This window comes from Lupinus angustifolius, chromosome LG12 (assembly GCF_001865875.1).
Source record: "Lupinus angustifolius cultivar Tanjil chromosome LG12, LupAngTanjil_v1.0, whole genome shotgun sequence".
NCBI lineage: Eukaryota > Viridiplantae > Streptophyta > Magnoliopsida > Fabales > Fabaceae > Lupinus > Lupinus angustifolius.
The window spans coordinates 18,469,782-18,491,323 of NC_032020.1; the positions used below are offsets into that span (position 1 = coordinate 18,469,782).

Here is a 21,542-nt window from a genome sequence, read left to right on the forward strand (position 1 = left end):
TCTTAACTTGAGGGCACAGATATTTGTTGATGTTACATCAGTTTAAAAATATTTGTAATCTTTTTTATTGGTCCGTACTTTAGGATTAAGTTTTTTACTGTGTTAGATTCTAATTCAAGTAATGCCTCAGCAGTCTCACACTTAATGTTAATCCATATGTTATGATTTTGTGATTGGTTGAAAAATATATATTTAAGTTAAAATTTAGTTTTTAAGTATTTTTTTAACCATTCATAGTTTATGATATATATATATAGGACAACAAATGTGCTCCCGGTTTAGTGGATTGGATTCGGAGCACAGGAGACCCACGTGTTTCATGCAGAGGATGACATGCTAGACCATGATGTGTGAACAAGTGAAAAAGATACAAGACGTTAAACTTGATATCAACATCATGTTCCCAAGCTGCTAATTATTATATTAGATTTCCAAGCGGTTGGGTTATTGGCCCACACAACAATATTGTTGGGTCCAAGATATTGTTGCGGTAAATATTCAACCAACAGGGTTTCTAGCATATGTTGGAGTTTTCCAACTAAACTGATACGCATGCATGGATCAATGATAGATCTCAAGCATTATTGTAATTGTGTGCTTGAGAATTGAGATTCTTAGAAGTGTTGAGACAGCTTTTATCAGATATCACAAACAGAATTGAAGCTTGCAGGGCAAGGACGTGTCATTGAATTCCATTGCACGCGACATGGCATGCCATTTAAAGTCATCACAATTCTAAAACAAACATGATATTTTACTTGTTAAAAAATAGACTATGCTTGGAAGTTGGAACATGAACAGAGAAAAGTCAATTCGTAATTCATCTTTTTTATGAATAAAGTAAAGTGTATAGCTGCGGAAAATCAAATCCTATTTTCCAGCACTGAAAAAGTGGCACGTATAAAGCATACATTTTCATGAATCTTTTTTTCTAAATGGAAGGATAGTGTTGCACTTCCTATTTCACAAAACCTATAATCACTTAATCAAATAATATTTGTTTAATTTCCTTAAATACAATACCACTGTTTCAATTATTTCTAAACTATTTCACACAAAAAAGTCTTTGATTGCGTAAACAAAAAGAGTAATAAGATTTTCTTATAATAATTTCACTATCATATTTTTTATTTTAAATTGAAAGAAACTCATTACGAGAAAAGTACATAATAATTGAAAAAGATCCTTGTCAGGCACATCTCAATGGATTGTATGATAACAAAAATCTCCAATGTAAAATATCTTGAGGTTATCATTATCCCAACAAATATCAAGAATGTAGAGGGGATTTTTTCCTTTGTGGATATGGAAATGGGACTAATATGTTCCCATGTTTTTGTTTTTGGATATCTCATCGCTGTTGGCTCCTAAATCTGACAAGGTGTTGCTGCATGGGTCAAGCGGGTTTGGTCGAGTTTGACCAGCTTGATGTAAAAACTAAAAACGGTATATGATTATGGAAGGGGATCACTTGTCTCCGACGGTGTCACATTCTCTATCTCAAGCCAATTACATATTAACATTTGGATAAATGAAAATTATTAAAAATAAATAATAATAAAATAGAGTACTCTGATTGACTTGTGACATAAAATGTGACACTGTTTAAGAAAAATGATCTCCATTCCTAATTCCCAATCATTCTTACCAAACTGGACAAGGGGTGTTCCTTTGATTCCTATTGGTGATAAAAACATCCATTTCATCCAGCTTTTTTCCCTATAATATGCAACTTTGCTTTTCACATTAGTATTTAATGTGTAGTTTGAATTGTATCTTGAATTCTATTGCATATGAATTTAATTAAATTTTAAAATAAATTCTAATTCAATCAATCACATATACTGTATCAACGGGTGTTGGTTCAAGTGGTACATGCTTGATTCCCCTTAAGCAAGAACCCGGGTTCGAGTCTTGTGGATGGAAAAAATGTCCGTTGAGAGAGTTAGCCTCACTTACCTGTGGATGTGTCCGGCTCGGACAGGATTGCCTCCAGTACGAGGATACCTGTGGGAAATCAAAAAAAATCACATATACTGTAATATTTATGTGTAAAGATTTATACGTAATTAGTGTATCACCTACAATTCATTTGGATTATTTTTTTGAAGAAAGTCAATGATAATAATATACATTTACTACAAATACATTTTTATCTTAAAATTAATATATATTAGAAGTAATATGTAGCATAAAAGTATGTTACCTAGTAAAAATATTTCTTCCTATGTTTGGGATACTATGAATTAGGAGTGAGCATGGGTCAGTTAATTCTTATGTAACCCTAAATTTTGGTATGGTTTTAAAACTAAACATGATCCTATATGTGAAGCTAGCATGATCCCACATGTCGACCTGATCAGCCTTTAAATCCAAAGTCGATCTTAGACTCGATTAAATATAATGTATAATTATTTTAGATAAAGTTTTCTCCATTTTACTTACTATTAAATGTATGTGTTTGTCATATATTTTGGTATATTACAATGGTTTCTTATCACCTTATAGGTATTGAACTAATCATTTTTTGGTTGTGTGATCGCTTCTTCTAACAAATATCGTTATAACGTTTAACGTTTTGGTCTTTATAGAAATCTAGTAAGACCTTACACCACTAGACTAACATTTTGTTGGTTATAATTTGACAAATAAAATAATATAGATGTAGATAATTTGTTAAACATGTATATATAAGCATAAAATTATATAATCAATTATACTTTTGACAAAAAAACATGTCATTACCGTGTACATAAATGAATAGATATACATTCAAACATAATGAATGAGGGACTATAAGACAAATCAGATCAAGATACGTTTTTCTGTTACTTGACTCTATATATTAATCAGGTCTAATTTTTGAACATAAATCCATCTTAAACGTAATGAAATCTGACTATATTCGACTCGGATGATGGTCAAGTCAAATTAAACTAAGTGGGTGATTAGGATTGGGTTCGAAAGACTAAAGAGGATAACTTTGATTAGGTGCTTGGGATATGGCATTGTTTCATTGGACCACTATAGATTCCTCGAGATAAGATGCGCATACGTGGATTAGCTGGTTTAACTTGTTTGACTCTTCTATATATATAGTGCCTCGCACAAAACCCTTGTATTAATAGTTTATGACCGAAAAATATATGTATTGATAGTATAAGATTTTTATATATTATAATTTTATTTATTATTTATATTTAATTATTATTGATTGTTTAGGAAAAGTAATACAAATGAATAATATAACAATTATATATAAATTCTTACACTTACAATATATAGATATTATATTCATAATTTATTACCGGTAGTAGTAAAAAAATTTGCAGCTCAATCCTTGAATGGTAAAGATCACAAATAAAATTTACCTATTCAAACTAATTGTCCTAGAGGCTAGACATGGTTGATATACCAATATAATTAGTTAGGAACAAATTCCTCTACATTATTTATGGGTGAAAAATGATTTATAGAAATATACTTTACCTATACCAAATGTCAGATATCATACTTATAATAGTCCAGAAAGAATTGTGTTAAACTTTATTGGTATACAGATCTAAAAAATTGAGACCAAATTCTTCAACATCATTTAAGGGTGGGAAAATGATGCATGCATGTGTATAAAAAATCAACCTACAATTTATTTTCTTATTAATAGTTGGCTTTCAGATAATACATATATCATCATTAGTATCTATGAGTGTCTCTTATATAATGGAGATTATTGGTCCCATTTTTAGTGTTTCATTTATATACTAAGTCAATTAACAAATGACACCTAATTAAAAAGAAAAATAATAAAAATATAAAATATGTATTTTATATTATATGAATGAATGTGATTGATCTGGTACCTGAAAACAAGAACTTTTTGGAACGGGTTATCATGTTTCTTCTCTTATATACACATGTTCTACATGAAAGGTTGGTTCAAGTGGTACATGCTTGATTCCCCTTAAGCAAGAACCCGGGTTCGAGTCTTGTGGATGGAAAAAATGTCCGTTGAGAGAGTTAGCCTCACTTACCTGTGGATGTGTCCGGCTCGGACAGGATTGCCTCCAGTACGAGGATACCTGTGGGAAATCAAAAAAAATCACATATACTGTAATATTTATGTGTAAAGATTTATACGTAATTAGTGTATCACCTACAATTCATTTGGATTATTTTTTTGAAGAAAGTCAATGATAATAATATACATTTACTACAAATACATTTTTATCTTAAAATTAATATATATTAGAAGTAATATGTAGCATAAAAGTATGTTACCTAGTAAAAATATTTCTTCCTATGTTTGGGATACTATGAATTAGGAGTGAGCATGGGTCAGTTAATTCTTATGTAACCCTAAATTTTGGTATGGTTTTAAAACTAAACATGATCCTATATGTGAAGCTAGCATGATCCCACATGTCGACCTGATCAGCCTTTAAATCCAAAGTCGATCTTAGACTCGATTAAATATAATGTATAATTATTTTAGATAAAGTTTTCTCCATTTTACTTACTATTAAATGTATGTGTTTGTCATATATTTTGGTATATTACAATGGTTTCTTATCACCTTATAGGTATTGAACTAATCATTTTTTGGTTGTGTGATCGCTTCTTCTAACAAATATCGTTATAACGTTTAACGTTTTGGTCTTTATAGAAATCTAGTAAGACCTTACACCACTAGACTAACATTTTGTTGGTTATAATTTGACAAATAAAATAATATAGATGTAGATAATTTGTTAAACATGTATATATAAGCATAAAATTATATAATCAATTATACTTTTGACAAAAAAACATGTCATTACCGTGTACATAAATGAATAGATATACATTCAAACATAATGAATGAGGGACTATAAGACAAATCAGATCAAGATACGTTTTTCTGTTACTTGACTCTATATATTAATCAGGTCTAATTTTTGAACATAAATCCATCTTAAACGTAATGAAATCTGACTATATTCGACTCGGATGATGGTCAAGTCAAATTAAACTAAGTGGGTGATTAGGATTGGGTTCGAAAGACTAAAGAGGATAACTTTGATTAGGTGCTTGGGATATGGCATTGTTTCATTGGACCACTATAGATTCCTCGAGATAAGATGCGCATACGTGGATTAGCTGGTTTAACTTGTTTGACTCTTCTATATATATAGTGCCTCGCACAAAACCCTTGTATTAATAGTTTATGACCGAAAAATATATGTATTGATAGTATAAGATTTTTATATATTATAATTTTATTTATTATTTATATTTAATTATTATTGATTGTTTAGGAAAAGTAATACAAATGAATAATATAACAATTATATATAAATTCTTACACTTACAATATATAGATATTATATTCATAATTTATTACCGGTAGTAGTAAAAAAATTTGCAGCTCAATCCTTGAATGGTAAAGATCACAAATAAAATTTACCTATTCAAACTAATTGTCCTAGAGGCTAGACATGGTTGATATACCAATATAATTAGTTAGGAACAAATTCCTCTACATTATTTATGGGTGAAAAATGATTTATAGAAATATACTTTACCTATACCAAATGTCAGATATCATACTTATAATAGTCCAGAAAGAATTGTGTTAAACTTTATTGGTATACAGATCTAAAAAATTGAGACCAAATTCTTCAACATCATTTAAGGGTGGGAAAATGATGCATGCATGTGTATAAAAAATCAACCTACAATTTATTTTCTTATTAATAGTTGGCTTTCAGATAATACATATATCATCATTAGTATCTATGAGTGTCTCTTATATAATGGAGATTATTGGTCCCATTTTTAGTGTTTCATTTATATACTAAGTCAATTAACAAATGACACCTAATTAAAAAGAAAAATAATAAAAATATAAAATATGTATTTTATATTATATGAATGAATGTGATTGATCTGGTACCTGAAAACAAGAACTTTTTGGAACGGGTTATCATGTTTCTTCTCTTATATACACATGTTCTACATGAAAGTGCATGCAAGGCGGAATCTAACACGTAGGATATGGGACTGGCACTGATTTACCACTTTAACAATTGGATTCACTGGGCTCTACTTTTCATGAAAGTGCCCAATAGCGGCAGGCAAAATGCGAACAAAGAAAGTGATGTAAACATTTTCTGTGCACAAAGTTGTTATTTTATGTATCATTTAATATGATTGATAAAAAATTTAATTTTATACTTTTAACTTAAATATTTTTTCTTATCAATCATATCAAGTTATACTATAGGTTAAAATAGGGTTTAAAAAATACTGTCAATCATATAAAGTTAAGTTACACTCCATATCCATTTTTATTTCCTTCAACAACAAAAAATACTATTCTATCTTTATAGGTTAAAATAGCATTTTAAAAACGCTTAACTGTAACTTTGATCCTAACCTTTTCTAATTGTGTCAAATTCATCACCATTTTTAACAATTTTAGTATTCTTCTTATTTAAAATATGTAATTTTGGTTATAATGTAATACCTATGGGTTTTCAATTGTAATTGTAAGCAGATATGGGACCAGACATGCATTGACTGGGTCCTAGGGGTGGGGCCTTTGAGATTGATATTGTTGGATTGGGTTAAGTTGCTGGATAGCTTGTCCAATTAATTAGGAAATTACACAGTACAGTATCCCACTATCACCACATATAAACATTACATAAATAATAATGTCACTCCTGGTGTAAGGAGATAAATTATCTCATTTGGCCAATCAAATTATGACAATTTATAAAATTAAATAAATAGTACACATGTCATAGTTTTACTAATAGTGAGAGATAAATTATCTCCTGGTACGATGAGATATTTTATTCTCTAAATTGAAATATATTTATATGTATGTATATATAGATATTGAAGGGGTGAGCTGGGATGGGATTACCTGTCTCTATTAATGTCTCATTTGGTGTCTACATCCAATCAGAAAATCTTATTTAACCAAAAAAATTGTAATAACAAAAATTAATATTTGTACATTATTCTATGGAGTTTAATTGTCTTGATACATGAGGACAAAATCTTTTCGAGACAGAAGATTCTTAGTTTCTTAGCAACCATGCAAGAAAGAAAAGAAGGAAATTGAAAGAGCAAAAAAAGAAGAAAATATTGAACTTTCATTATTGGAATTGGATTATGCACAAAGACAAAGTGCAAAGAATTTATACAAAGGAAAATTGGTAGTTGTTTGAAACTCAAGCTACTATTTAAAATAAAACTAATCCTAACTACCATAACCGAATGAGTCATCTTCATCGTTAACGAGGATTATTATCTGGTGAGCTGTATTCTTCAATACATAATTTAAGTAGCAAGGCATGTGGTATCAGAAAAGGCAGCAACAGTTAATATCTATCTGGTCCACGATGCCTTGGTGGATAGCACACAAATGAAAAATGGAATTTTTACACTTTTCAAATATGATAATCGCATTGACATGATATATTGTGTGTCTTCGTGTATTCTCTTGTGCCAAACTAAAGAAAACATATCTATTTTAGAAGGAAAAAAACTCAAGTAAATATATCATATAGCATATTAATGTAGGATTAAGATATGTTACATATGGGGGCTAGGAGAATTTCAACTGAAGAATTACTTATAGTACAGGTTTAGTTATAAATTTCCGGTTATAAAAAAATAGTCTAAGTGTTATATTAAAAGATGTTATAAGTTTGAGGGTAAAAATTGATTGTTGAGTTTAGAGAGTCGTTATCAAGGATTGAAGTGAGCGTTTTAAATTTTTGTCAACTTGTCGGTACGTTAGTATTTGCCTTTCTTGGCATGTAATTTTGCTACAAGGGCTTTTTCATATGTGTTGTAAAAATCTGAGAAATCTCACGTGGGCTCTGTGCATTGTGTCCTAAAAAATCAGGAATTAAGTTGGGCACTTATTTCAATTCTCAGTTTATAAAAGAAAAATAAAAATGGAAAGAAGGAGATCGACTTTTACTAATTTGAAAAAGGTTAATTATAAGCATGTTTGTTATAGTATTATTAACATATTTTAATCGATAATTACTATAGGTCAAGCATTGTGGAATATAAGATAATGAATTATCTTGCTTGTTTACTTTTGCAGCTATATCCAAAGACATTATTTGATGATTACATGCAATCCAAAAACAAAAATTGACATATTTTGTTTAGGGGAAGGAGTTGTTTGTCGTATCCTTGAAGTGATGTTGGTTGTGATAAACTTCAGCTACTCATCAAATAAGGAGTACTGAAGGAGCATATTCTATCCCGGATCAAAAGTCACGTCATGGCAGAATTAAATTGCCAAGTTACAGCTAAGTACTAATTAAGTAAGATATGTTCATTCTAGATAGTTTAGGGTTTATGCTAGTAAACCAGACAATTGAGAGAAAGTATGTCGTTAACATACATATAATACATCGATGAGGTCTATGATAGATTATAAGTCAATTATCCACATAGTACAAATTGGTCAAGAGTCATTCAATATGGATAAAACAACCCATGCTTATTTGGGACAAGTCTGACAAGACAAGATGTATGTCATGTGAACAACATCTACTAAAGAATATTTCATGTTCATTTTCGTTATAAATAGCGGCACCCTTATAAGAAATATATCTTAATTCTCTCTTACTATTGCATTATATTCTTTCTCCTTTCACACCTCTTTCATATACTTATTTGAGCGTTAGAGCACATTTTCAAGTATCACTCAAGCACTCCCACACTAATTTGTCGAGTAAATTTTTTATATGCTTATAATATTTCAGAAAGAAAAAAAATACAGCTTATAAAATTTTACATTAAATTAGTATAAGTTAACCAAGAAGTCGTTTATCAATTGGTGTAAGGTCATAACGGATCTCTAAAAGTGAGAGTTCAGTTTTTTGGAGTGATATCTGCGAACCTAAAAGAGATTAGTAGTAAGGAGATACATTTAAGCGTACCAAAAAAATAGTAAAAGTTACTCATGCATTTCTTTATTGAAATGGACCTCAACTTCAAGTAAACGAGTCCTAATGAATAGAAAATACTGAAATGGACCTCCCATATAAACAACATAGATATAGTGACTGCTTGTTCTATCTGAAACTTTACAAGGATTTAGATCCATTTCCATGTGCTACTTTGTGGTCCTAGTGCTCAACAGTATTACCCACAATAGTATAATTTTGAGTGACTATAAATTTCTCACCTGTATACTTTTGTCATTTTCCTTAAAACCCTTGAAATCTGAAGCATTATGGTATTTATGATCGGTGCAATGATTCTCATGAATTGGAAAATGCTATTCGTTTGATTTGATATATTATAATTAAAATTGAGAAAGAGGTTGATAGATGAATGATTATGTAATCTGCATGTAACTAAAAATGCCTATTAATGTATTTGGTAATAGACAAGTAAACATGCCTAAAGTGTTAGCATGAACCTAACTTTGGATAGTAATCCATGCAACTCTTCCTACATGAGCTAGTACCCTTATATGGGTATAATATGCATGCATCTTGATTAAATTTTGACGTTGATTCATTCCTCCATTATAATGAACTCAATCATTTATTATATTAGTGATATTAATTGATACACATTAAGGAAGTTGAGATGATGAATGGAGGTGAATGATGTGAATTTGAGTTTAATGTGATTTATTTGTACTACCAATGATATCCTATTATCTTTTATGTAAAAAATTAATCCTTTTCGAGGTGTGTGGCTGTCCCTTCTAATAACCATCATTCTCAGGAATCGAACATTAACATTTTAGTCATCTTGAAATTTTAGTAGAATCTTATACTACTAGATTAACACATTTTTTATTAATGTGATGGATGTGAAGTTGGGATGATGAAATTGAGAAATAAAAGTGAGAGGCTCTAATATAATTAGGCCAAATTCAAAGGGTTGAGGAAAGGGAAAGGGCCTATTGAGAAATCCCAAAGTTCCCCAGCAAAGGTGCAGAACGAAATGATTACTTGAATGAGATGGGACCCGCTTACTAATCTTTTCTTTACAGGTCATTCAATTTTTTGACTTGGGATCGGGTCCCACTTCGGCCACCATTGTCTTTATGAATTCAATCATAAAAAAGAGCACCTCACGTGGAGTCTGAACCAAAGAGGCTGTCCATGAGATAAGAAGTTGTCTCATAATTTGTATTACTTTATATAGATAGACTTATAATTAATCAAAAAAATATATTTCACTCAAAATTTAGAAGTGACATAAATGTGGGATAACAAATGTGCACTAATAAAAAGAACTTATAACTTTTTTTTCTAAATATCTATGAAATAGAAACTACAAATATCAGATTTTTCCACTTCAGGTTTAAGCTTTCCATATAAGTAGAAGGATTAAAAACCAAAAGAAAGCTAATAATAAATCAACATGAATGAACACATTAATAATTAAAAAGCTAAACACAACAACAAAGCAATTTCTTTTCCGAAAAAAGTAATGCTTTTTAAAGCTCACCCATATAATTTCCACTCATTATATTTGTTGCTTAAAAGCTCTTGCTTTCCCAGCTCCCTCTTATCACATCTCATCCCTCTGACACATAAAATTCAAGGCAAATTCCAATTCCCTTATACAATGAAATGAAAGTAAAAAAACTAGATCTTCCGTATCTATTTGTGTCTAATTAGTATACGAAATCAATTAAAATGTATAACTCAATAAAATAGAAAAACTATAAATGAAGAATTATATTACTAGATGTAATTTAATTAGATAAAAATAGAATGAGATAGAGTTTTTCGAGAGATGATCCAGATTCAACATTACTCATCTCTCCTGTAATAAGAAAGACCCACCACATAGAGATTAAACTAAACTCATTCATGACACTAGCTGTCTCATTAATGAAAACAAACAATCTATTTCTTTCTCTCACACACACATACAATCATACACATACACACTGAACAACTATACTTGAACCCTATAATATTTTGTCCATGTGATCATGGAAGAAGATGATGCTCTCCACCACCACTATCAACAACACCGTCAAAACTTCCCATTCCAACTCCTTGAGAAAAAGGAAGATCAAGAAGCAGCATCATGTTCCACCTCATCACCATACCCAACCCTAGCAATCTCACCAACAGAACCAAGAACTTCCAATTCAAACCGATCCAACCAACTTGATGCAACTACACCCACCAACGCTTCCATAGAACCCTCTAAGAAACCACTGCCAAAGAGAGCCTCCACCAAGGACCGCCACACGAAGGTGGACGGCCGCGGCCGCCGCATCCGAATGCCGGCTCTCTGCGCTGCGCGTGTATTCCAACTCACGCGCGAGCTCGGCCACAAGTCAGATGGCGAAACCATCGAGTGGCTCCTCCAGCAGGCGGAACCATCCGTCATCGCCGCTACCGGAACGGGAACCATCCCCGCTAACTTCACATCACTAAACATCTCTCTCAGAAGCTCAGGGTCCACTATGTCGGTGCCGTCACAACTAAGATCCTCGTACTTCAACCCAAACTTCTCAGTTCAACAACAACGCAGGACCTTGTTTCCCGGAATAGGATTATCATCCGATAACAACAACACGTCAACGCTACTGAATTTCCAACAACCCAATAACCTAGCCATGTTGCAAGCAAAGCAAGAACTTCGAGACAGTGTTGGCGGTGGTGGTCAATCTTCTTCAACCACGCTTGATTTGTCTGATACAAACACAGTTGAAGGTTTAGGAAGAAAAAGAAGACCTACTGAGCAAGACCTTTCGTCAACGCAGCATCAAATGGGGGGTTACCTGCTTCAGTCAAGTGCAGGTGCCATTCCAGCTAGTCACTCTCATACTCCGGCGAATATATGGATGGTGGCGCAGGCTGCAGCAGCCGCGAATTCAAACAATCAGGTTATGAGTCATGGAGACCCTATATGGACTTTTCCACAAGTTAATAACAGTGCTGCTTTGTATAGAGGTACTGTTCCTAGTGGCTTGCATTTTATGAACTATCCTACACCGATGACCTTGTTGCCAGGACAGCAACAAGTAGGTTTATCTGGTGGTGGTAGCAGTGGTAATATAAATATGAATGAAGGGCATTTGAGTATCTTTGCAGGAGTTAGTCCTTATCGGCCGGTGACCGGCGTTTCAGAGTCTCAGGCAAGTGGGTCTCAATCTCAGCACGGTGGCAGTGATGATCGCCATGATTCCACAAGTCATCACTCTTAAAAGGATCATGGATTCAATTTTTTTAATCTTCTTCCTACCTACATGTGTAGTAGTTTGATATGTGTTTATTTTATTTAACACACGTAAGTGAAGTGGCTTGATTGATCTTGAAAATTGAGTTTTATTTATTTATCTCCAAAAATAATTCTTTTTGTATTATTCGTATTTGGGTGGATCCAATAGAAGAGGATAGGAAGGTTTCTTAGGGTTTGGAAGATGATGACACTGTTCAACAACCTGAGTATATGGCTGCTTGCTTTTGAGTTTTATTTTTACTTTTGGTAAAAAAAATCCTTTGAGTTACTTCACTACACGATATCTTATCATTAGTCTTTGTGCAGTACGTTCCCTCTATATTCATTGTTTTTTTCCTTCATAAATAGTACCCTTTGGAAGATGATGACACTGAAGTTAGGAAAAGGTTTGGGACAACAAATCCTTATCGTATAAGTGATGTCCTTGGCTAAGCTTCCTACCTAACAGGTATTTGGTTTTATCAGATTTTGCTTTCTTTCTCTCTTTCTGGACCAAAAAAGGTAGTAAAAGGGATGAAACAGTGCTTATTACCGTATCACTAATGTAATGTAAAAATGTTATGCACCGATGCTGGTATATATTAAATTTACATTGCTTTTTTATTATAAATTAAATCTGTGCCATGAATCTCGAGGTTTACTGCATCAATGATTAAGAATTTTCAAGAGAGATTAGAGTAATAGGAGTGTGTGGGGCCAAGACACTTATCGGTTCCAGGTGTTAGCTCAAGTGGTGGGGCCTACCTTTTGTTTATTATTGTCTACACCAATGTACGATGTCATTGATAAACAGATGGATCATTCCATAACGTTTTTCGTTTTTTAAATTTATTTTTTACCCTTTTTTAATGGAGCAGTTGCTGGCATCACAGAAAGATCCATAGTACCGACTGCCGACATTGATTTAAGTAATACATATTTGATTCTCTTTAAGTAAAGTCTTCAGTTCGAGTCTTGTGGATGGAAAAATATTCATCGAAAGTGTTAGTCCCACAAATTTATAGATGTTTTTGACTCGGACATAACCACCTCGAATATAAGAATATACGCGAGAAACAAAAAAAAATTCGTAGTGACTGTAGTGACCCTACTTTGATAAATGATAATGCCCCACCATTCCTTCTTGAATGGGCCATCCTTGTATGGTCGTGTTGAATGATTGGTTTTTTGGTTCCTAAGCAAATAAAGGGAAAACGTGGAACCTCAGAGTGAAATAAAAGAATGTAAATTTTTAGTTGGTCTATATCTATCATTCAATTTTAATCATAGTTAATTTTTAAATAAAAATAATACAAATAAAATATGAATAATGTAAAAATATCTTAGTATATATCTTTTTATGGAAAAATAATATATATTCTTATAAAGTCATTTCTTTTACATCATACTAATAATATATATGTCATACTTGCTAATTGTTATTTTCAAATGATATTTGTAAGTTGTAACATATTACAATGGGATGTGAAAAATTATAGGTCAGTTAATTTTAACAAATTATACATTGTTTTTTTTTAATTAGTGATTATTGCATATCTCCTCATTCATGTCTTTATTTTTAAACAATTAAATTAACAGAAATCATATAAGTTATTGAAAATTGTATGTGAGTTTAAAACTTACAGATAAATTAATGAAACGAGAATATTGTATAAGATTAGTTAATAAAATATTTATTAGGTAAAATGACAGTTAATAGTTTATAAGCTATAAAAATATAATAGTGTTTTCAAGATTATTTATTATTCTGCTTTGGAATCTAATAATATCCTGTACTCACTAAAATAATAAGGAACCTCTATTTTGATTTGATGCAATTAAAAATTTGTCAGGAAGGGGGAGAGAATGATTAGGATATTCCTTCCACAACAAATTTTTTTGTTCTGTGCAAATGATTGAAATTGAAGCTAATATTGTTTATGAAATCTTGTCAATAACATTAGTGTAAAGCAGCTATGATAATATATATACATGTGCTTCTTAAATCATAATCAAAAGCCCACTATCTGATTAATATATATGATATGTATGTTACTTAATTGGAACCTTGGTAAGGTTCCAATTATGTTCACTAAAGGTGAAGCTGATAAGGACACACCGCTGAAGATGGTTCCCACCATGTGCTGCTAGCTAGAGCTGTAAAGCAAATCATGAACCAGAAATGAATTAGGCGCGTTTCAAGTATTACCACTTAGAAAATTGAACTAATATATATAGATACATGTATCTGAAGTAATATGATGTTATACATCTTATGTCTTCACAATTCAGATGAAGTTTTCAAATAAAAATAAAGCATAAGGATTGTCTTATATATATATAATGACTTTTGCTGTGGAGTTTTCTCACTTTTTATGATGTATGTGTGTGCACAGTGCTGTACCATGTGTTGGTATAGAGAAACAAGGTTAAAGATATATTGTTGTTTCCTTCACTGAATAGACATGCAGTTACAGTTACAACTTGTACTGTTAGATAAGGGTCCTTCCTTGTAGGTCATTCTTTGGTGTTTGCTGTAGCTAAGTGCATCAGACAAGCCTGCAAATATAAGGGTTTCAGGCTTCATATGCAATGGCCAATGATCATACAGTACTATACATTTTATATGATGTATTATTACAGATTTTTAGTGATCCAAATACTATTTATTTAAGAGTTATTAACTGCATTTGTTTGGTAACATAATTTCATTCTTATTGATCTCCTTTGTTAAAAAGTACCCCTTAAAAATATGTAACGATATAAATGAAACTTATTGTGTTTTATTGTAACATGCATTAATTTTTCACTATTTACATGAATCAAGAAAAGATTAAATAAGGATAAACATGAAAAATAATAATTAGTTCACTCTTAAATTTCTATATCTGTTTGATAAGTGGATGAAAATTGGGTCGTAGCCACTGTTCACATGGATCTAAAACTGATACGAAATGTTATTGTACAAAGTACAAACTACACAAGTACACAGCAAACAGGAGTGGCCCCCAATGGAAATCTTGTATCCCAAAAATATATGGCATGATTAGACCCATCTATGCCACCAATTTCTTCTGTGAAGCTAAACAAGTCGGCTTGATTTTGGGCATAGCAAGAGGCAACAACAGATTCTATATATTTGGCCCATAATATCCCTTAATTTCTTGTTAATGCACCAGCAATGTGCCTCTTTACACTCAAATGATTTTCGTATAGGATCCAACATTTGAGAGTTACTCTTCTCACCTCTTACACTAACATTGTGAGGTACAATAATGCAAATTAAGTTGCATCTGCTAAAACACCTTGAGTCACACCCTTCACATGTAACGTAGCATGTGGACTCTAAATTGTACATACAAGTGAAGAGTGTGCTGTTTCTTTAGTACTACAACACCAATAACAATATTATACTACTTCCTAGCTACTTACATTTCCAATGTCCCTACTCCTCTTAATAATATGTATGTCATTCTCTTCCTCCTAAAATCCAACATTTTGTAACTTGATGAGACAAGCATGGGCTAATAGTCATTCTCGTCCTATAAAATACAAGTTTTGGTAATTAATATCAATGAAAAACAAAGATAACAACTTGAGCTGAATGGTAAATTAATGAAATAAATAATGTGAGGATCATCTTATCATTGTTCATTGATGATTCCCACATGCTTGTGGAAAATCGGAAAACTATTATCTAATGCATCAGTGTGGATGACACACTCCTTTGTGTTGAACCGTTGGTATTTAAATCGCCACAGCACCTTCAAGATGAATGTACAAATACTTCTTTTTTCTTCGTGTTTTTTATGATAAAAAAATATAAATTTATGATAAATAAAAAATAAATATATCATTACATATTATCTTTTATATGAGATGGTCAAATAACATTACTTATACAAAATATTAGAGTGGTTAGTGTTAGTTTTTTACCCATGAAGATAATCTCACATGTAATATTTGACGAAATTACAACAATTCTCCTTGCGTTCATCTAAAGCAATTAGTATTATTTGTAGGACTTACATGCTGAGTGAAATTTAGGGTGAAATTAAAATCTAATGCTTATCCATTACCAAAATAAAAATAAAATGAAAAACAAAAACGTGAAAAGACAAAGAGCACGAAGTGACCACGCGCCTCGAGTGAGAGGTGTCTTCCCACCACACTCCCTTCGTTGCCAGAAACAAAGAAACCCGTTCTCTCTCTCTCTCTCTCTCTCTCTCTCTCTCCTATGCCCTAATTTACCCCCACAAGCTTATCTTTTTCATCTCTCGCTTCAAAATTATAATTCAACACCGTGATTCACAACACACTTGATTACTCCAATTCTCTTTCATCACAATCCTCTGCCACCAGGTATATAAGCAAAACCACTTTTTGCTCTTTCTACTGATATAATATACCTCTTTTAAATTTTTTGTGTGATTCAGTCGTTTTTTCGCTTGATCTGTCGAATTTCTGGATGCACTGGTTGGTTTCTATGAATTCTGGAAATTAAAGATTGGAACTTGTTGTATTTGTACTTCAGGAAATTTTTTGTTGGTGGAAGAATTCTATACAGGAAAAGCTGGTTTTGTTAACATGGGTTCAGAGAGTGCTGCTACTATGGTTGAAAAATCAAAAAACAGGTCAGAGACTTTAATCCCTTAACACATACAAACAATAGTATTCTGATGCATATGTAGTTTCATACGGAAAATAGAAATATCCCCTGTTCTTATTTCTAATGAATTTGATGGGCACTTGCAGTTTCTTCAATTTTGAATTTATTTTCTAATTCTTAGATTCAAATGTTTTTCTGGCATCCTTTAATTTAAGTTAATGATGTCTTCATTGCAATTGTAGCAGGTGCAAGACAAATGAAAAGCCTTCTTCGTAGTAACTTTATTACTTAATATTATCTGATCCTTTGTTACTAAAATGTGTTTGTTAATACTCACAATCAATTAGACTTTCATCTCTTATTTTCTTTTGGAGATAAACCTTTAAGACGTGGATTGAAGTTTAAAACATTTGATGTATTGGCCTGTAGCAAGTAAAACTTTCCATTGTTCTGTGCACATTTAAAGTTCCCGTTGTATCATCTAGAAGTAGCGTACTTGCTATGGAAAGTTTAAATTTAGCAAAACCACTGATACAAAGTGGTAGTCATAATAGTACCTTAGTAGTTAGTACCACATGCTAGAGGTGTCTCTTGCATGAATACTTTGTTGTATAACAGGTTCATCACGTGGATTCAATTTTATGTTAATTTGATGTGCTTTCAGGTCTTCTCCTTGTAAAAAGAACCAAGGGAAAGTGCCCAAGAGAATTCACAAGGCTGAAAGAGAGAAAATGAAGCGCGAGCATTTGAATGAACGCTTTCTCGATCTTGCTAATGCACTTTGTAATCTCGTGCCTCCATCTTGTATATGTTTGAATTGCACTTACTTTTACCTTGTATTTTGCTCCACCTTTGACATGTTTACCCATATGATTTAGGTGCTTTTTTTTCTTCTCTTGTTTTCTCTCCTTTATCTCATATTTTTTGTGGTGATGGTGGTGGGACAGACCTAAACGAGCAGAACAATGGAAAGGCTTCTATATTGTGTGAAGCTGCTAGACTAATAAAGGATTTGGTCTGTCAGATTGAGTCCCTCAAAAAGGAGAATGTTTCTCTGTTGTCTGAATCTTATTATGTAAGTTGTTGACATTCGTTTTCTTCCTTTTTCTTCATTTTACCTGGTTGAGGACACTACATGCTGGTATGTGTTGTGATTTTGTGAAGGATCTTTATAATTTGCTAGGGTGACTTGAAACCCTTTCTGTTTAAGCAAACAGCAAGTATAATCTTTGAAGTCGGTTGCTTTATCTGATTTGCATTTCATCTTTTTTTGGAAGCTGATATTTTGATGTCACGTAATGAACACATTCTTATGTTTGGTTATAATCAATAGGATTGTCTTCGTTTGGCAGGTGGACATGGAGAAAAATGAGCTGAAGGAGGAGAGTTCTGTTCTAGAAGCTCAAATTGAGAAGCTTCATGGTGAGATACAAGCAAAGGTGGCTCAGTCTAAACCTGACCTGAATGCACCTCCTAGTTTGGAACTTGAGCTGCAAGCACAGACAAATTATCCTCACCAGAGTCTCCAATTGCCATCCATAGAACCTACCTTGCCGCAAGGACCTGCCGTATTGGTCGTCCCCTTTCGTCCTGATCTTCAAGCTGTGTTTTCAGCTCCTAATGTTGCTGAGCTCGCACCAAAGCCTGCATCTGTTGTTAGCAAACCACATGCAAGGTATCCTACACCAGCAGATTCATGGCCATTGCAGCTGCTGCTTGGAGAGCAACCTACTTCAAGTTAAACATGTTAATTTGTAGATAGAGTCTTAGTTCAGTAATTGGTATAATTTGTTGTACCTTTCTTAATAAAATTGTTGCTATGCAGATTTCGTCTGTAAATTATGCCTATTTAATTATCTAAAATAATTTTACTCGTCTGATAACTATTTCATTTTTTTTTCTTATAGTGATACATACAGTATAAAATGTGGTCAACCATTTTTATTCCTTGTCAGAGACTTTCTTCGCCAGGCATTAGACATAACTATTTTTTTTCTTTCAATCCAGCTATCATTCCAAGTTAAGAAAAATCAGTTTTCAATAAATACTAAAGAAATTTAACCTGAATATGATACTGACCAAGTAACTCTCTTGATTGATAATAATACATGTAATTTTTCTTTTTCAATCGATCATTTCTTACTCTCTATACTCTATACATTATTATTTTTTTAAACCCGCTTTCATTTCTTGTAGAAAAAATCAATTCTCAATAAACAGTATACAATTGAACCTGAATATGACACTGAACAAGCAACTCTCTTATTGTTTAATAGTAATACATGCAATTTTTCTTCCTTTTATTTATTATTCCAGTGAAGGCTCCTTGTCCTTAATATGAGTGAATCCACAAATATTTGTTTGGTGACCCAACCCATTAAGTAGCAGTTTGAGTTATTATTGTAAATTTGTAATGTTGGAAGCACACAAAAATAGAATAGGATCATATGTCCACAATTTGTGTCACATTGTGTATCAGTCTAATGAAAAGTTATCTTATATATATATATATAATATAACATTTTTATATTATTTGGTAGAATATGATTGATTTGGGATACAAAGACAGAAAGTTTCCGGGATAGGATCATGATTCAAAAAAATGACCGAGGAGGGGCAAAATGCACCAGTAACTTCACTTCTATCTCTTTAGCTGATATTCATCCTCCCAGTTAGCACATCACACTTGTCTACTTTCACTCTTTCCCATCCCATTTCCCTTCTCACTAACTCACTGATCCAACAAACCCTACTTTCACTAACTTGAGAGTTCAAAAAACATGGGATCTGGCTCTTCAAATTTCCTCATCGTCCTCCTCAAAAATTTCGATGTTCTTGCTGGGTACAATGTTTTTCCCTATACCAATGTGGTTTTTTTTTTTTTCTTTTTCCTTTATCTAAAAATTACTAATTTATACATTGTTTGTGGTGCAGGCCTGTAATTAGTCTTGTTTATCCTCTGTAAGTTAAGCATAAAGCACAATCTTAATCTCTTTATTTCTAACTATATGCAATTGCATTTATTATTTACTTGTCATGTGATAAAGCTATGGTATGATTGAGAATGTAGTTATTTGGTAGAATGTGATTATTATTGTTGTTGTTGGCACAGATATGCATCAGTTAGGGCAATTGAGAGTAAGTCTCCCAGGGATGATCAACAATGGCTCACTTATTGGGTTCTCTATTCCTTCATCACTCTCTTTGAACTTACTTTTTCCAAAATTCTTGAATGGTAAACAATCCTCTTTATTTTCATCCACTTTCCAACACTAATTGTCATTCACAAACTTTGAATTTAGATTTTGGCTTTCAAGTTTGGGACAACAGATTACCCCCTATTTCATGAGATCTTGGTGTTTTGATAATTGATAGCGTTGTTTAATCGTTAACTGCCATAACAGCCACAACTGGCCAGCAAAACAATTCATATTTGACCTCTTTTTTTCCTTATGTTGTCAATAGTGTCGTTCCTATTTCCAATTGTTTCGGAAGATTCATCGTCTATTCTGTCTCGCATTTGAGTCTTTTTTAGTATTGTGTAAGGACTTAAGCACATGAAGAGAGAGTAACCTAAAAGACTAGTCTATTAGGTGGGAGAGCCTCATAGCTTAAGTATCACATTGAGTTTGTTATTCTAACATACAGAGTAACAGTTCTTCTTATATTTGCATTTGCCTGTTGTATATGTATGTGTATGTATATGTGCATATGGTTATGCTTTCAACTTTCAAGGACACTTGTGAAATTGATATGATGCAACTTTAATTCTACTTAGGTTTTCTCACTATTTGAGCTGCAGAGTTAGTACCTTATTCTTTCCACGTGATCAGTAATTTTATAGAATGTATGTACAATCTTAAACATTTGGAGCCAAATACTTAAACTGATAGAGGTTTTGTAGAAGGTCTTATAAGAAGGTTTCAATGCGAGCATACTTTACACTGTACTAGAGTTCAATGTTGTATTCCTGGCATCAATTTTCTGCATTATATCAAGCTTTGCATGAATTTCTGTTGTGATACTGATGTGTATATCCAGAGTTAAACATTTGGTTAAATTTTGCAACCGATGTTTTAGGATTCCGATCTGGCCATATGCAAAGCTGATTGTAACCTGCTGGTTGGTCCTTCCTTACTTTAATGGTGCTGCATATGTTTATGAGCATTATGTGAGGCCTTTCGTGGTCAATCCGCAGACCATTAACATCTGGTATGTTCCAAAGAAAATGGACACATTTGCTAAGCCAGATGACATTCTAACCGCTGCAGAGAAGTACATCGCCGAGAATGGAACACAAGCATTTGAGAATCTGATCCACAGGGTATTCACATCTATGAAACTTGGTTATTGTGATAATATGATTTCTTGTGTATACTAATGGTGTCATCACTTTGCAGGCTGATAAATCGCGCGGTGGCGATTATCATACAATGTATGATGAAATCTATTGAATGCAATCCTGTATCTGTCTTTTGGGGATAAAAGTAGTGCATGTACATCTTAGCATCTGATCTCTTTTTTCTCCAAGGGATGCATAGGTTTTTGTATTTTAATAAACGGGTAAGATTACTCTTCTATGTTTTGTATCATGCCCATGACACATGGTATATAGAAACATACTTTTTTGTTTATTATACCCCCTTTAAAAACTCACCTTTTATTTGATTTTTAAGTGTTTGGATTAAGCTTATGTTGTGTTTAAACATCTTAT

At 32.4% G+C, this 21,542-nt stretch overlaps 3 protein-coding genes and 2 long non-coding RNA genes across 7 annotated transcripts; 3 read left to right on the plus strand and 2 right to left on the minus strand.

Annotated features, from left to right (window-relative positions):
• On the minus strand, window positions 962-19,699 carry LOC109362616. The gene is made up of 3 exons (XR_002109425.1): window positions 19,592-19,699; window positions 15,457-15,465; window positions 962-972 (listed from the first exon to the last, which is right to left on the minus strand). It is a non-coding gene; the product is annotated as an uncharacterized LOC109362616 (long non-coding RNA).
• Window positions 10,458-10,861, minus strand: LOC109362617. The gene is made up of 2 exons (XR_002109426.1): window positions 10,793-10,861; window positions 10,458-10,631 (listed from the first exon to the last, which is right to left on the minus strand). It is a non-coding gene; the product is annotated as an uncharacterized LOC109362617 (long non-coding RNA).
• On the plus strand, window positions 10,835-12,543 carry LOC109362613 (transcription factor TCP14-like). The gene is made up of 2 exons (XM_019608533.1): window positions 10,835-10,856; window positions 10,907-12,543. Exon 2 carries the CDS (start codon window positions 10,979-10,981, stop codon window positions 12,203-12,205), a length of 1,227 nt encoding a protein of 408 aa, XP_019464078.1. The 5' UTR covers window positions 10,835-10,856; window positions 10,907-10,978; the 3' UTR covers window positions 12,206-12,543.
• Window positions 16,333-18,702, plus strand: LOC109362614 (transcription factor bHLH47-like). Of its 3 annotated transcripts, none has more exons than XM_019608536.1 (5): window positions 16,333-16,589; window positions 16,761-16,853; window positions 17,493-17,607; window positions 17,772-17,903; window positions 18,181-18,702. In XM_019608536.1, exons 2-5 carry the CDS (start codon window positions 16,807-16,809, stop codon window positions 18,568-18,570), a joined length of 684 nt encoding a protein of 227 aa, XP_019464081.1. In that variant the 5' UTR covers window positions 16,333-16,589; window positions 16,761-16,806; the 3' UTR covers window positions 18,571-18,702. The 3 variants fall into 3 exon arrangements, with proteins under 3 accessions (XP_019464081.1, XP_019464080.1, XP_019464079.1); XM_019608535.1 differs by having other exon boundaries at window positions 16,334-16,589; window positions 17,493-17,611; window positions 17,776-17,903; XM_019608534.1 differs by having other exon boundaries at window positions 16,334-16,581; window positions 16,754-16,853; window positions 17,493-17,611; window positions 17,776-17,903.
• On the plus strand, window positions 19,474-21,521 carry LOC109362615 (HVA22-like protein a). The gene is made up of 6 exons (XM_019608537.1): window positions 19,474-19,670; window positions 19,763-19,789; window positions 19,941-20,063; window positions 20,909-21,152; window positions 21,229-21,343; window positions 21,389-21,521. The coding sequence occupies exons 1-5, from the start codon at window positions 19,609-19,611 to the stop codon at window positions 21,280-21,282; spliced, it is 510 nt and encodes a 169-aa protein (XP_019464082.1). The 5' UTR covers window positions 19,474-19,608; the 3' UTR covers window positions 21,283-21,343; window positions 21,389-21,521.